The 16222-nt window shown below is 35.8% G+C and overlaps 1 protein-coding gene across 1 annotated transcript; it reads left to right on the top strand.

Moving 5' to 3' along the window:
• TSEN15 (tRNA splicing endonuclease subunit 15) lies at positions 1-15822 on the top strand. Its single transcript, XM_081300290.1, has 5 exons — positions 1-164; positions 2854-2935; positions 3394-3529; positions 13818-13959; positions 14692-15822. Exons 1-5 carry the CDS (start codon positions 39-41, stop codon positions 14710-14712), a joined length of 507 nt encoding a protein of 168 aa, XP_081156416.1. The 5' UTR covers positions 1-38; the 3' UTR covers positions 14713-15822.
• The last annotated feature ends 400 nt before the right edge of the window (positions 15823-16222 follow it).

The raw sequence follows: 16222 nt of genomic DNA, 5'->3' as shown, positions 1-16222 counted from the left end.
GGGTCGTGGTGCACCACGGGAGCGCCGCGCGGGCGGGCATGGAGGAGAGTGGCGATTCTGAGCCGACCCCGGGCAGCAGTGGTCTGGACTCGGGCGGCGTTCGCGATGGCGGCGGCGCTCACAAGTGGACTCCGGCGGACGCCTGGATGAGCACCCACCCGAAGGTTAGGAGGCGCTAGAGGAGGAGGGCGCCAGTTCCGGTCCCTGAGGCAGGCGGAACTCTCGGGCAGCGCTCGAGTTCTAGTAGGCCGGCTGGCCTAGCGAGCGGGACCAAAGCGCACCGGCCGCGCGAAGGATCGTTTGTGGTTTAAATGAGTAGAACCCTGGCTGACACCTCTCCCAGCAACCCCACCCCCGCACCAAGCCATTCTTAAACTGGACCATATATGGGACCCCTCCCTTCCCAGTCTGGAGACCCTCATAAGCACTCCACTCTTGTCCGTTTTGCTATCCAGAGAGAGCGTCTTTCTGTGGCTTAGCTGGTTCCCAGGAACCGTGCAAGTCGGTGTGTGGGCCGTGGATGAGATCTAGGACCCCCAGTGATAACGTTTAGGCCGTCACGTTTACACTTAGCCTCGGACCCGGGGTGTGCACCTTGATTCCGCACAGCTGCCAATAACCAATTTTTTAGATTTCTTGGAAAACTTTGAGGAAGTTCTTGCTCAAGGTGGAGCTACGCACTCTTGATTAGCAGCAATGAAGATAAAGATAGCACCTATCTTGCTTCTGCTTGGGGAATTGCTGCCTTATACCAATATTGTCCCAATTCCTGAATAGACAGTGAATGGATATGTGAATTTTGTAGGAATCTTAGGGACTGAACGGGTACAGTAGACTGGCTCTCTTCTGTTTGAAAGCTGTAATTCACAGATAATTGTCTGGAAACAGTCAAGAAAAGGAAAATTTTGAAGATAGAAGTCTGAAAAGAGTGATTTTTTTTTTTTTATCTTGCCCGAATTTGTCTTCTGTCTCTATCTCTTTTCAGCCTCCCAGGAAAGAAACAATAACATGGAAATGTTGCTCAGTGCCATAAAAAGAAAAACAATAGCAAGGAGAGCAGCATAGTGGTTAGGAGCATGAACTCAAATGCAGACCCCCTCAGTGGGAATCTTAGTTCTGTCCCCACCTTGGTCTGAGTTACTTGATCTTATTATGTCAAAGTTTCTTTGCTTAATTTCATTATGCCTCAGTTTCTTTACCTAAAAAGCTGGCATATTGGTACTTACCTCATAGTGTTAGTAATTTTTTGTAAAGTATTTAATGTAACAGAATTTTGTTTTAATCTGGACTTGATGTTGCTTTCAGACAATTTTTATATTTGCGGATTTTTTTCTCTTTGAAGCTAATAACTATATAGACCCTGATCATCAAATCTTTCTTTTGATTTTTCTTCTTGAAGGAGTAAACTGATTTAAAAAAAAAAAAAGGAATAATAATGAGTGTCTTTACAGTTCTGCCTTTAAAAAAATTCAGTTTGAAAATTACTTAATAAAATGACTTCAGTGAATCCAGTAAAATGTTATCAGGTTCATCATCCTTGGGCATACACTCCTTTTATTATTCTCCTTCTTAGAAATCCTCAGTGTTTGTTTATGGATAAAATTCACACTTTTGGCTTGGCCACAAAGATCTTGCAACCTCTCCCCAAATCACATTTTCAGTGTCACTTTCAAACACATTTTATGTTTGGGGCAGACAGCTCAACACCCTTCTTTTCCTATACCTGTATATTTATCATGAAGCAGATGGGAGAAGGTAACTTCACATATGCCTGCATGTGGAGTCTGCTTTTGTCTTACCTTACATTATATACCTGGTCCCTAATGTGTATTGATCATTTCCAGCTTCTCCTGCAGGATTAAGTCCCTAAAAAATGTTCTTTTGCCCACTAGCAATTCTGAAAGAAGCAGAATTTTGCTTCTTTAAAATTCAGTAATTAGATAATTCCCTACTCTTGAGAGAGAAAGGGTGGAGAGGCTAGGAGTGGTGTTCTAGCAGATTCTTTCCACATGCAAATAAGAAGCCAGGGAAACAGAGTCTCCACTAACATGTCCCAACAAAAATCCTATTGAAGTTTTCTCTACTCAGGCAGATTTCTTTCTTGAATATGTGTGGTGATCTCCCATACTATCTCTGCTTCTCTGTTTATTAAAATTATACATGTCCCTTAGGACTTAACTTGTGTCCCATTTATATCATGAAATATTCACCAACCAATCCCGGAGTAGAGCTCCTCTACCATGGTTTTTTTTTTTTTTTTTTTATTCTACTCACATGGTTTTAATCACTCACATATTGTTATTTGCCTAAGAGTTTTAAGTAGAGTCAACCTTCCATATTTTTGTCTGCATCCTCAGATTCAACCAACCTCAGAGTGGAAGTATTTGGAAAAAAAAATGCATCTGTAGTGAACATGTACAGACTTTTTATCTCATCATTATTACCTAAACAATAAAGTATAACAATTATTTACATGGTATTTACATTGTATTATATATTATAAGTAATCTAATTTAAAGTATACAGGAGGATGTGCATCAGTTATATACATTATATATAAAGGACTTGAGCATCTTGAATTTTAGAATCTGTGGGGTTAGGTCGTAGGGGAAGGTCCTGAAACCGATCCTCTTGTGAATACTGGAGAGAACACTGTATGTATATGTTTAATCTAACAAGTACAGATTCTTTAGATAGATCAGATCTTATATTGCCTTTTAATGCCCACTAAATCTAGAAGACAGTTATATAAGAATGTGTGTGTGTGTGTGTGTATTGTGAATATGTTTTGATTGAAAGAAAATATTAAGAGATTCTTCCTTCTCTATTTGACAATTATATTTTGATTTTCAGTATTTAGAAATGATGGAATTAAATATTGGAGATGCCTCTCAAGTTTATATAGCATTCTTGGTTTACCTGGACCTCATGGAGAGTAAGTTGTTTGTTTATATTTCTTGGTTATTGGAGTTGTGGTGGGGGCTTGGGGAGTTGGTTTGGGATATAGCATTGTTGACATATAATAATATATCATTTATGATTGCTATGAACTTTTTAAAATTTTATTTTAGTTTTTTTAGTTGTTGATGGACCTTTATTTTTTATATATATGTGGTACTGTGAATCGAACCCAGTGCCTCGCACACTTGAGGCAACTGCTCTACCACTGAGCCACAACCCCAGCCCCATGATTGCTATGAATTTTGCCAATTAACTTTGTAATGGTTTATTCATTTACACTGGGAATAACTAGGTAACAGAAAAGAGTGGAAAAATAGAGAGAGAGGTAGTATTATGAGTATTGTATACTCAGCTGAGGATTAGGTAGAAGTTTGGAATTTTCATCTTTTGTTTTTGACAAACATTGTTGTGCATTCAATGATATTCTTTCAGGTAAAAGTTGGTATGAAGTAAATTGTGTGGGATTACCTGAACTTCAGCTCATCTGCCTGGTTGGTACTGAGATAGAAGGGGAAGGGTTACAGACTGTGTTGCCTACACCCATCTCTGCTTCCCTCAGCCATCAAAGGTGAGCAGGTGGTTTTGGTCTTATTTTAACAGAAGTAAAAGGAAGTGGGAAATATTTATATTCTTGGTAAGGAGGCAAGACCTTTGCAGAAAACAAGAGATATGTAAGATGCATCATATGATACAAATCATATTTACTGTAGGAGTTGGTGAAGAGTGTGATCAACATGCAAGTTGAAATCAAAGAAAGCTGGTGGGACCTTTATAAAAAAATCTTAGCTGCACAGAACTGAATTACATATATATTTATTTCATGATATACTCTCATTATTAGTTCTTGATTTTTTTTTATTTATTTACTTAATTAGTTACTGATACTGTAACAAGAATCTCCAAACCAGTCACCCAAAAAAAGCTGTATTCTTAACAATGACTGACATTAGATCTTATGGATCTCTTCTTTCTTTTTTCTACTGACCTAAGATAAGTTATCCTGAATCCTATGTTCAATAAGGAGGTTTTTTTTTTTTAGATTTTTTTTAATGTTTGTTTTTTAGTTATAGGTGGACACAATATCTTTATTTTATTTGTATGGTGCTGAGCATCAAACCCAGTGCCTCACGCATACTAGGCAAGTGCTGTGGCTCTGAGCCACAACCCCAGCCCTCGATGTTTTTAATTTTATAAAAAAGTATGTAATTTTTTGAGGCTCATCTTACACACTTAATACTGTGTTTCTAAAATTAATCCATTGTGCATTTTGTTGGCCTACTAGATAACTTTCCATTGTGTTACTGTACTACAGTTTTTACATCTGCTCTTCTGATGATAGAGTGCTACTGCTGTTCATCTTTAGGAGATAATTGCTAACTGCTTCCAAAGTGGTTGCTTCATTACTTTTTACCATGTAAACAAAATCCTTTGGAATCTTACTGTCTTCAGCATTTGGTATTGTCACATAAGTTTTTGCCAGTTGAATGGGTTATCTGAATGTCTTAATTTGCATTTTTCTGTTTACTAGTAATAACTTAATACTGTTTACTAGTAATAACTTGATATAGTTATTTCCTCTCTTAAATGTCTGTGCATATTCTTTGCCTATTGGATTGTTTGTAGTTTTCTCATTAATTTGTATGAGTTCTTTAAACATTCTTGACATTATCTTTTGTTGGCTGTGTTTTCCAGTTTTTAACTATATCCTTCATTGTTTTGGGGGTGTATATTAATGAAAAACTTCTTAATTTGAATATAGTCATATTTCATCCAAGGTATACAAGCCATTTGTTTTATCATAATTTTACATATAAAAAGCTGTTTCTTAGCTATTAGAGTTCTTCCTACTTTACTGGCATTTAAAAAATATTTTATTGTAAAATAAAATCAGATTCAGAAAACCACACAATACAAATATATGGATTAAAGAGTTATCATAAAGCAGATACTATAACCGTTGTAACTATGATCAAGTGAGGAGCAAGAACTTTTCCAGCCATCCCAGAGCCCCTTCCATGTACCTGGCATAGCTCTTTCCTTCATCATAAAAGTAATCTCATCTCTTATGATAAAGTGGGATTTGGCTAGTATATATTGTTCTCAGGACCCTTTAATGCTACCTTCCCCTTTTGACTCTCAATCAAGAAAGCCTGTTAGAATTTGAATGGATTACATTGATTGTCAGGAATATTAATTTTATATTAAGAAGTAACTTGCTGCTGGGTGCAATGGTGTAATCCCAGCAGCTTGGGAGGCTGAGACAGAAGGATTGTGAGTTCAAAGCCAGCCTCAGCAACTCAATGAGACCCTGTCTTAAATAAAATACAAAATTTTATATTGGGGATGTGGCCCTACGTTCAATCTCTGGTACAACCCCTCCAAAAAATAAAATAAAATAAATAAAGAAGTAATTTGCCAACTTTGATATTTATTATTAGAAACAAATTACTTGCCATATACTACACAATACCCAGTTATAAAATACTATTTAGGCTTTGCTGCTTAACCACTTGAACATGGAATGTTTGGGTTTTTTTTTAATGCTCTGCATTCCTGAGAAACTTTAATCATATATTTTTTTAAAGAGAGAGTGAGAGAGGAGAGAGAGAGAGAGAATTTTTAATATTTATTTTTTAGTTCTCGGCGGACACAACATCTTTGTTGGTATATGGTGCTGAGGATCGAACCCGGGCCGCATGCATGCCAGGCGAGCGCGCTACTGCTTGAGCCACATCCCCAGCCCTAATCATATTTTTATTAATAGAGAAGTTGGGGGAGCTGGGGCTGTAGCTCAATGACAGAGCACTTGCCTAGTATGTGATCCTCAGCACCACGTAAAAATAAATAAATAAAATAAAGGTATTGTGTCCAAAAAAAAGTGTTGGGGATGTGGTTCAGTAGTAATGTGTTCCTGGGTTCAATCCCTAGTCCCCCCAAAACACCATAAAAAATGGGGAAACTGGAAAAATATAAAACCAGAGAGCCAGAGGAGTTGGCAGTTTGCTGGAGGTAGTTTCATTTTATTTACAAAGAGCATATAATGCTTGATGGTCATCTCCTTTATTGGTGTTCCCAAGCTTTAGAATCTATTGTTTGTAAAAACCTGACCAAACTCTGTCATTTGTATAGTTAACTACAACTTAATTATAAAATATTTTCCTAGTGAGGACAAACAATCCTACAGTATGTTCTTTCTTGGCATCTCTTTCAAGTCTGAATGTTACTCTAGAAATTATGAAAACACTTCAAATTCCAAGCACTAAATTGCTCAGCTGCTAGTTCAGCTGTCATAAAGTAAAGGTCTAAGAAATTCTGCCATTTACTCTTTTGGACAAAATTTTTGTTCAGTTAAAGTTATTCCTAAGGAGAAATGAAAACAATTCAATAAACATAAGAAATGAGTCCTGCAGTCAAAGTTAGAATTCCTAGCCTCTGATTTTCTTAATCTGATGCTTGATTTTTGGATCATACCTACTTGCCACAGTGTTGTTTTCAAAGGAATGCACTCCTTTTTCTTCCTACATTGAGTTAAGTGAACTGTCCCTTCTGTTTTGACAGAATTAATTTCTCCTAATATAGTTTTTAAAGACCTGTCAATAGTAATTTTTCTTTCAAGGACATGATTACTTTTGAAAATATTTTATTAGCCGTTTACATTATCCCAGTAATCATGTAGTCACCTAGATAATATAAATTGACCAATTATTTTTTTAAATCTATTGCATTAGTATTTTATGGGAAGAAGGAAAAGAATCAATATTATAAACCCTGAACTATGTGGGAAAAATTAAAATTTTATTTATTGTTCTTACTCTAAAATGATATACCCTTAGTAAAAATGATCTAAATGTCTATGCTTACACTTTTAATTTAAGCCTTAACATATATTCATAAATGAATATGAATATAGTTATAGACTAATGGCAAAAAAGAAGCGTGTTTTGGTTTGGGGAGGGGATAAACGGTAAATGTATATTGTCCTATTATTTTTCTAAGTTACTCATTTATTTATTAGATACCTGGGTTCAAGAGTACAAAATATCCCAGATCTTGCCCATGAGATTATGACAGTCTAGAGCCAAGATGGATAGACATTTATGTCCAGGGGAAAAATGTAATGAGAGATACGTCCAAGGCACTGAGGAGGGCTGCAGAGGTAGAAGACAGAACCTCTACTAGTGGTATGGGATTTGGGTGAGTCTGGGAAGACTTGCTAGAGGAGAAGTTATTTAATTATGCACAGACATATAATACAGAAGAGGGATGGATGTTCCTGGCAGAAGTAATACTTTCTGGGCAAAGTTCTGAGGGCTGAGAAAGCCTGCAAATTGCAAATAGTTCATTATGACTGGGCATGAGTAGTCGCAGATGGAGGAATTGCCAGCAGCTGGCAAGAAAGCCCTGGATTGTGCATATATGTTTGCAAAGCAGCGTGATGTCTGTGAGAGAGAAAGTATGTGAAGTGAGAGATGGGAATGATAGAGGGGAGGAGAAGAGGGAAAGAGAGAGAAAGAATATTTTTAAAATAACCCTACTTCTGAGAAGCCATATTTGTAGAAGCAACCTAGTAAGAATTAAGGAATTGGAAGACCTATTCATTCAAAAGTAAGAGAAAATTAGATGCAGAGTTTTGCTACTACAAGGAAACACTCCTGAAACAAAGAAGGGAAAAATTTGAGTAAGATATTAGGAATTGTAATGCTTGTTTCTATTTTCTGTTATGGATATCAATTATACATCTGTTAGGATATAGGAAATAACCAACTGTTAGTGCAAGAGTATCACTCAGGGACTTGAGGTTAAGTAACTCCGTCACTTGCCATTTCTTTACTTCTCCAGAATGTTTTTGTTTTCTGGTTAAGTGCTATATGGCTCAGTCTTCCAAACCATAAAGAATTATACTCACTCCCTAAGTAGCCTCATTTGTTTTCACAGTTTTGGGTTTTCTTTGTATTTTATCAGTATTTCAAAATACTGATGATTCCCAAATTTTAATCTCCACTTCAGCCTCCCCTATGAACTTCAGACTCCTCTACTTAAAGCCTACTTGCTGTCTCCACTGTAGTATAAACAGCATCTCAAATCAGCATGTCCAAAAAGAAGTCTTGATTTGCCCTTACATTTGCTCCTTTTGCAGTTTTCCCCAGGTCTTTAAATGGTAACTCTGTTCATTCTGAAGCTCAAGCCAAAGTCTTGGAGTGTGTGCGTGCATGTGTGTGTAATTTATTTTTCTCGAACAATTCCAGATTTACACAAAATGTGATTAAGTATGAGGATTTCCCTATAAGCCCTGGTCCAGATAGTGTTTCCTCTGTTGATATCTTGCATTAATATGGTACATTTGTTATAATTAATCACATTAATTGACACATTAACTAAAGTGCATAGTTTGTAGTTCATCTTTTTTTTTTTTTTAATGATTGTAGGTGGACACAATACCTTTATTTTATTTGTTTATTTTTATGTGGTGCTGGGGATTGAACCCAGTTCCTCACCCATGCTAGGCAAGTGCTCTACCACTGAGTCACAACCCCATCCCCCTGGAGTTCATTCTTTTTATTTTGCAATCCTATGGCTTTTGAAAAACACCTAATGTCATGTGTGCACCATTGCATACACAATAACTTCAGTGCCCTAAAAAATCCCCTGTGCTTCGGCTGTTCATCTCCTCTGCCCATTCCCAGCCTCCTCTCCAACAGCTGTTGAACTTTTTACTTTCTCTATAGTTTCTCCTTTTTCAGAAAGTTAAACAGGTGTAATCATATAAATTGTAGCCCTTTCGGGTTGGCTTATTTCACCAAGCAGTATGCAGGGACTTTGTTCTGAACATTACTGTATCCTCAGTGCCTAGCCTGGTATCTGATACCAGGGGCTAAGTAAGTATTTGTTGAATGACTAAATATCTGCAGCAGAGACTTACTAAAATGCCCAAAGAACAAAGTATATATTATAAGCATCCTTCCAAGAGTTTCCAAAATTTAGACTGTCTGGAAAATCCATTTACTTGCAGGATTTATCACCATTTCCCACACTTTACATTGTAACTATAATGTGCATTGGAGGACAGAGAACAATCACAAATCTGAAGAGGCAGTCTGCCAATGCTGTCCTTTCCTTTCAGTGAAGAATTTAGTTAAATTCTTCCTCATCTATATTCACCCACCCTTTTGTACCTAATTTTTCCCTGGTTTTGGGGGAAAGAACTGTGTTAATGGTGGAATAAAGGGTTACAAGCACTGAGTTACTTCTTTGGAACATAACCAGAGATATTTTTAGTTATGCAATTTAATCCTAAAATGCCACACATTTTACTGAAGGATGCTCCATTATTATTTCCCTGTAACTGAAAAATATTCCCCTTTGAAAGCATAGTCCTTATTATAACTTATTTAATGACCGCTGTTTTATCTGATGCCTCAGATCTAATAACTAGTGAAGTTCCTGCTGTCATTTGGCTTTCTTCACATCAGGATGTTTGTGTCCTCACCCTACGTCTGTTGGAATTCTGTTGCTTGCTGGTGAAACCTCCGAGTCTGGCAGCTTCTTTCAGACACAGCATCTTTTTCTCCTCCCTTCAAAAAAGGGGGGGGGGGTGTGGGGGATCTTCTAATTTATTTTAGCAGAATAACTTCCCACTGAGGGAATAGCCACACAGGCACTTGATTGTTCAGTAAATCCTCTTGAGATTTCAACTGCTTTGATTTTTTTTTTCTAGGAAGGGATTGGCATGATTCCTGAGGAGGTGTTCTTTATCTGTGGAACTTTCCTTTAGGACTGGCTAGTAGATGAATATGGCTTCTTGGTGCCTCTGGCATCAAGTTAATTTTGCATTGTATTTCAGAGTTGCATTATATGTATCATCTCATTACATCCTGAGGCATATCAAGGAGTTAGTACCTTTTATTGATAAGACTGCAGCACACACCAGTTTGGCCACATTGAGGACAGAAGGAAACACTACGTTCTGTGCATTGCAATGAATACTAATTTTAACCCATACTGCATTCTATTTCAACAAGATTTATAGTTAAAAGTAATGTTTTCTTCAACTTCTTGTCCTCACTCTAAATCTCCAGAGATAACTTAGTCTCTATTTTAGGATCATTACCAAAAAAAACCCCTAAAAACAATGTTAAGATTCATGGAAAATATTTAAATAACTTGGGCTAAGGACATTAGCTGAATAGCATTAACTGTGTGTTTACTTCAGGTTTCTTGTCAAGTTAGTTATAATAAGCTTTAGAATCACCTTATTTTCTTCAATTTGTAGAGCTTGTCAGTGAACAGTTATGAGAGGGAAAAATCTGTGAACAACAAATTTTGTTGCTGTTAATCAACAGCCATGATTTTATAGATCTTTTTCTTTAGATGGGACTTTTCCCATGAGTTTTTTTGAAATTAAGTGAGTTTTAATATTCTGGTGATGCTTCACCATTCTCAGCATCTTTACAAGTATGTGTGAGTTTTTAAGTAGAACTTTAAAACTCTTTGTTGTTATTGTTGTTAATAAATCGAGAAAACACCGTCTGCTGACTTAAAGACAAAGTAAATAGTTTTATGGATTTATGCAGTATCTCATAATAGAAACAAACAAGAAAGATCTTCAGTGGGTATGTATAATAAAAATAGATTATCTAAAATCCTGAACAAGGAACTTGGTAAGACTTTCCAAGTGTGCTTTAGGTAACAGAGTTAGAAAAACTATTTTATTCTGATATTACTGTCTTCACAGTAATTCATTGGTAGTTTTCCCAATATACAGACTACCACATAGGATAATAAGAGCTCAGAGATGGGAACTTCCATTTCATTTTTGACAGTGATTTCCCTCAACTCTGAAAACAAAACCCCCTTTACAACTCTGAGCTAATTTTCAAGCCTTCAACTTTCCCACATGGGTGTTTTGAATATTTCTGAAAATGTTTTGCTGTTTATATTCAAAGAACTCTGAAAACAAGTATCAATTGAGAATGAAAGAAGAACAGTGAATGTGATGGAAATTTCTATCCTAAATTTCAGTTTAAGGGCTAGAATTTTCACACAGTTGACCTTAAACACACACTCCCTTTGCTTTAAACTGTATTATATTTTGAAGAAGAGAAAATGTGTAAAAATTATTTCGGTAGGTTTCTTTTCATTCTTGTGTCATCTTATTCTCATTTGCCAGTTAGGGATGTTTAGAGAAACGAATTTTAACTTATGGCACTGCAGTGGTTTTATGTATATTGCATATTGAGAAATAACTGGGATATATACAACAGAAAATTAAGATAAATTAAAATCATAGTCAATTTGTAGTGTTCTTACCATTTTAGAAAAAAATTAATTCAAGGTGGACACTATATAAAAATTAATCTTTTCCTGTGACTATTAATTTAGATATTGGTTTGCCACTTTTGAAGAAGCAAAATATTTAATTACACTGAGATTTGCATTGATGATATAAGGAATGCTATTTTATCAAGTGTCACTTCCCATTAGTGCCGAGTAATGAAGTATCTGATTAATGTCTGCGGTTTCTTTATATGAATCTCTCTGAAGTAAACTGCTCGTAGGAATCTCGCTCTCTGTCATGTAGTTCAACATGGTGGGATATTATATTTTAAGGACTAAGTCAGTTTCTGGGATCAGCTATCTGTAACCGAACATTTTCTATATTTCCACTAAGGGCACAGTGTACCTTAGTATATTTGAGTTAGTATTTGTTTTTAGCAGTAACCATGGAGAGGGTGGTGTATACAAACATTTTGTCTCAGTTTGTAAGGTAATAAAACTGGTATTGTTACTGTATTTTGTATTCAATGACTACTCGATGGCTTGTAAAAAAAACCTTTCTATATATGCCACTTCGTTGTGTTATGTAGACTTAGAGGTAGACCATCTTCATTTTATAGCACCACTTGTTGAAAAGATATTCCCCATTAAATTGCCTTTGCACTTTGTCAGCTGACAAGGTTTATAGCTTATTAACAAGTAATATATATGACAATTTTAACAGAAAGCTTGAGGGAGGAAATGGAGCTGTATGGAACAAGGAAATGACATCAGAGAGTAAAGAAATGAAGAATGCCAGAAATGTCAAATATGTTAATATAAAAGACCTTAATATATTTTCTTATTTTTCCTATTAACTTTTTAAAAACTTAAGATTAGGGATGGGGGGGAATATAGCTTAGTGGTGTAGCACTTGCCTAGCATGAGCGAGGCCTTGTGTTCAATCCCCAGCACTGAAAAAAAAAAAGACTGAAGGTTTTATGTAAATAATTATAACGTATTTATGAGTTTATATCATACAGATAATGTACAACAATAATTGCACAAAGATATAAAAGGAATAAAGGTATAGTGGAGCAGTTTCTGTATTTTAGTAGGTTAGTATTAATCTGAGGTAAATTGTGATAAGATTCCATGGTAACCTCTAGAGACACCACTAAGAGACTTAGAAACTATAATAAAAACAAATAAGAAAATGGTGCTCTAGAAAGTATCAATTTAGTACAAAAGAACATGGTAAAAGAAGATCAAAGGAACAAAACAGATTGATACAAGAATCTAAATGACAGACATAAATCCAACCATATCAATAGAAAAACAAATCATCAGAGACCTTCAGTATAATATCAAGTATATTTAACATATGTGTAATTGGAATCAGAATATATATTCAGTTGTAGAATAGTAATATACTAGCAAATCTTTTTCCAATTTCTAGAAAATTGGTTGGCTTAATTAAAAAACCATCTGACCATTTTTTATTTGCCTGTTTAAGAAAGCTCCTTGGGAAGTTAGTTACATTTTACTGAATTTTTGAACATAATCTTTATGAGAAGGTAATAAGGATTTTTAATATGTGGTCAAAGGCTAATAATCCTTTGAGGACCTTTATATTAGATTTTGTTTATTTTATTTTATTTTTTTTAAATGAGAGAGAGAATTTTAATATTTATTTTTTAGTTTTCGGCGGACACAACATCTTTGTTTTTTGTATATGGTGCTGAGGATCGAACCCGGGCCGCACGCATGCCAGGCATGCCAGGCGAGTGCGCTACCGCTTGAGCCATATCCCCAGCCCTAGATTTTGTTTATTTATTTTCCACAGCAAGCACACAAAAATACTAACATTACCCAAAATTTTTTTTTAAGTTTTATTTCTTTGTATATTTTTCTCTTAATTTTCTTTAAGTGTCAGAATACATACAGAGAACCACAGAAGTATCTCTACTCAGTTCTAATAATTCTGATACTTGGGAAAACTAGAAATATTAAAAAAGAAACAGTCGTATGTACAAAGAGGACCATGATGGTTTATCTTTATTAGGATCACTATTCTCTGCCTCCCAAATTAAACCAAAATAACTTTATAACAATAGGGAAATGACTAGGTGAAGTAGGAATCAGTAGATTTTTATATAACCATTGAAAGATAGTAATCATAAACACCATATAAAAACATGGGGGTAAAGTGTATTACAGTCTATTTTTTAGAATCATACCTGAATACCAATTGTTCCACTATATAACACCATGTTGGATAATTGAAAAAAATAACACCTGTGGCCATTAGTCAATTTATATACACAGGACAGTGTTAGCCCCCTTAGTAGGTTGATAAGGACAGAATACAGTTGATAAGGACAGAAAGGGGAATGCTTTTGAAAAGGACTGAGAGTCAACAGGTAGCACTTACTTGCAGGATTTCCTATGTGAGAGGCGCTGAGATACTTATTTTCAGCCTTCAGACATTTCCTCAGCATTGTAAATATAATCACCTGCCTCTTCCCAAGATTTCACAGTATTCAGTCTTATCCTCAGCTGAGTGATTGTAATTCCTAAGTATATCATGTCTTTATTTTCAGGATAAGGGACATCTTGAAGGCATCTCAAAAACTACGAGGGAATCCGGATTTACCCATGTCTTTCACTCTGGCCATCGTGGAGTCTGATTCTACAATAGTCTATTATAAACTCACTGACGGGTTTATGCTGCCAGACCCTCAGGTCAGTTTTCAGATAACTGACAATAAACTGAAGAAGGAAAATCATGACAAAATTTTAAAATGTGAATTAAGTCATTCATGGAACAATTGCTTCTTTTGCCGTAGAAATATTCAAGAAAAAAGTTACATTTTCATATTTCAGAAAACTGTTTTGTACAGAGTAATATCTTCCTTATTATTTTTGCAAAAATTGTTTGACTCCCCACCTCTGTGGAGAATTTCATAGTTTCCCAGAGTATTTCATGGAGGTATGCATTTAATTATTCAGTGATAACTGAGATGTGATGTTAAAGGAAGTTGGGAAATTAGTTACATTTTATTGAATTTTTTTAAAAATATTTATTTATTTATTAGTTATTGGCAGACACAACATCTTTGTTTGTATGTGGTGCTGGAGGATCGAACCCGGGCCGCACGCATTCCAGGCGGGTGCGCCACCGCTAGAGCCACATCCCCAGCCCTTTATTGAATTTTTTAACATAATCTTTATGAGTAGGTAATAAGGATTATTACTACTATTAGTAGTTCTAACTAAAAGAACACTTCTTTAGGAGATATTAAATTCATTGACATTTTGACAGGGACATTTTAATAAAATGAATATTTTGTGTATTATTTCTTTCATACTTTGTTGGCATAATGGGATAATTACATTAAATAGCTTTCTAATTTTGCATTTAATTACATGACTTAGGAAAAGTTGCATTTTGAACTTTTTTTGTTTATATTGCAGAATATTACCCTTAGAAGATGACATCTGTACTTCTCAACACTTTATTCATAAAAGATTGAAATTGAGACACATTTAACTGCTTTATCTTTTATCTCGGAGATAGTCAGAGTCGATTTAGCTCTTCTCATTCCATAAGTTTTCTTTCTGAAGAATAAAACTTTTTCAAATAAAAGGTTTTGTATTGCTTAAAACCATAGAGTTGTTGCTCTAGAACTCTTATTAGAGACAGTTTAGTTACAGTTGTACTCATATTTATGCTGAGGATGTGTTCAGAGGGGTGGAACTGCTGTACCTCTTCGTCACCCACACTCAGCTGCTGCTGCTGGCTCGTCATTGAAACCACCACCTCTTCCCTTACTCTGCTCTCCCAGGGCCTTCTGACCTCTGTAGCTAGCTTGAGCTGGCACTTCATGTACATTGTGAAATGTGGAGAGTTTATTTCTGCCTGCTTTTCCATCTTTTGTATAAAGTAAAAGATTTATTTGAGTGGGTTTGTTTTTCTGTTGCACTTACTGTTATTTCCCTCTTGAGTTGACTTTAAATCAGAATTAAAAATATGCTTGTCAAGAGTGTAAATCCACATGTCGGCATTAATAGGGACCAGAGAAGTGCTTACCTACGAGAGTGCCAGGCCTTCCTTTCTGTCCTGTCACCACCATCCTTATTATATCATAGCTTGATTATTATAAGAGAGTGAGGGACAGTTTCAGCATTAAAAATATCCTTGTTAATTAGACCCAGTTATTCCTCTTTTGTTAATATCCAAGTATGAAAATAATATGCACAAAAACTTTCCAAACAGTATTGTTTTGTAACTCAAATTATGAATCACTTGAAGTTTAGAGCAGGAGTCAGATGTGGGGCTGTACTTTGTCATCCCCTGGTCAAGGTAAATAGTCAATAAACAGATCTATGAAAGGTATATTATGTACTCATTAAAATTATGTAATCCTGGCTGCAAGTAACTCACCAAGTACATGTTAGAATGTGACAAAGTGGATGAAATTACTAACTGGTTATAGTAGGATGGCAGAGCAATGAATGGAAAACTTTATCTTTCCTCAATATTTTAGCTTTACTTATGTTACTTTTATAATGAAATATTTTAAAATAAAAATACCTCAAAATCTGTATTATCTATCATTGTGTGATACTATTAGCAGTTTAAAACTGCACATTTATGATCTCATAGCTTTTATGGGCAGGTGGTGTGGGCATGGGTTAATTGGTGCAGTGGAGGTGTTACTTGGGCTACAGTCTCATCTGAGGCTTGCCTGGGGAAGGATCTGCTTCCTCGATCCTGTGGTGGTCAGCAGTCTTCCTTGTGAGGGCCTCAGTTGTCAATGGGATGGTGGGAGGCTATTCTCAGCTCTTTGCCACACAGGCCTTCCCAAGACGAGGGGTACTTTCTCTCAGCAGGGTAAACCTTGTAATCTTAGGTAATGGAGTTATATACATCCTTCCTCTTCCCCATGTTCCATTGGTTAGAAGCAAATTTTAGATCCCCCTACACCAGGGTCTTCGGTCTGAT

This window comes from Spermophilus citellus, assembly GCF_964194105.1.
Source record: "Spermophilus citellus genome assembly, chromosome: 6".
NCBI lineage: Eukaryota > Metazoa > Chordata > Mammalia > Rodentia > Sciuridae > Spermophilus > Spermophilus citellus.
The sequence above is the reverse complement of the archived record's forward strand: the minus strand, read 5'-3'. Positions and strand labels throughout refer to the sequence as shown.

Coding starts and splice junctions, on each gene's coding strand:
- TSEN15 (XM_081300290.1), top strand. CDS start 39: ATGGAGGAGAGTGGCGATTCTGAGCCGACCCCGGGCAGCAGTGGTCTG. Junction 3,530..13,817: donor GCTTCCCTCAGCCATCAAAG/GTGAGCAGGTGG, acceptor CTTTATTTTCAG/GATAAGGGACATCTTGAAGG. Junction 13,960..14,691: donor TTATGCTGCCAGACCCTCAG/GTCAGTTTTCAG, acceptor TTTATATTGCAG/AATATTACCCTTAGAAGATG.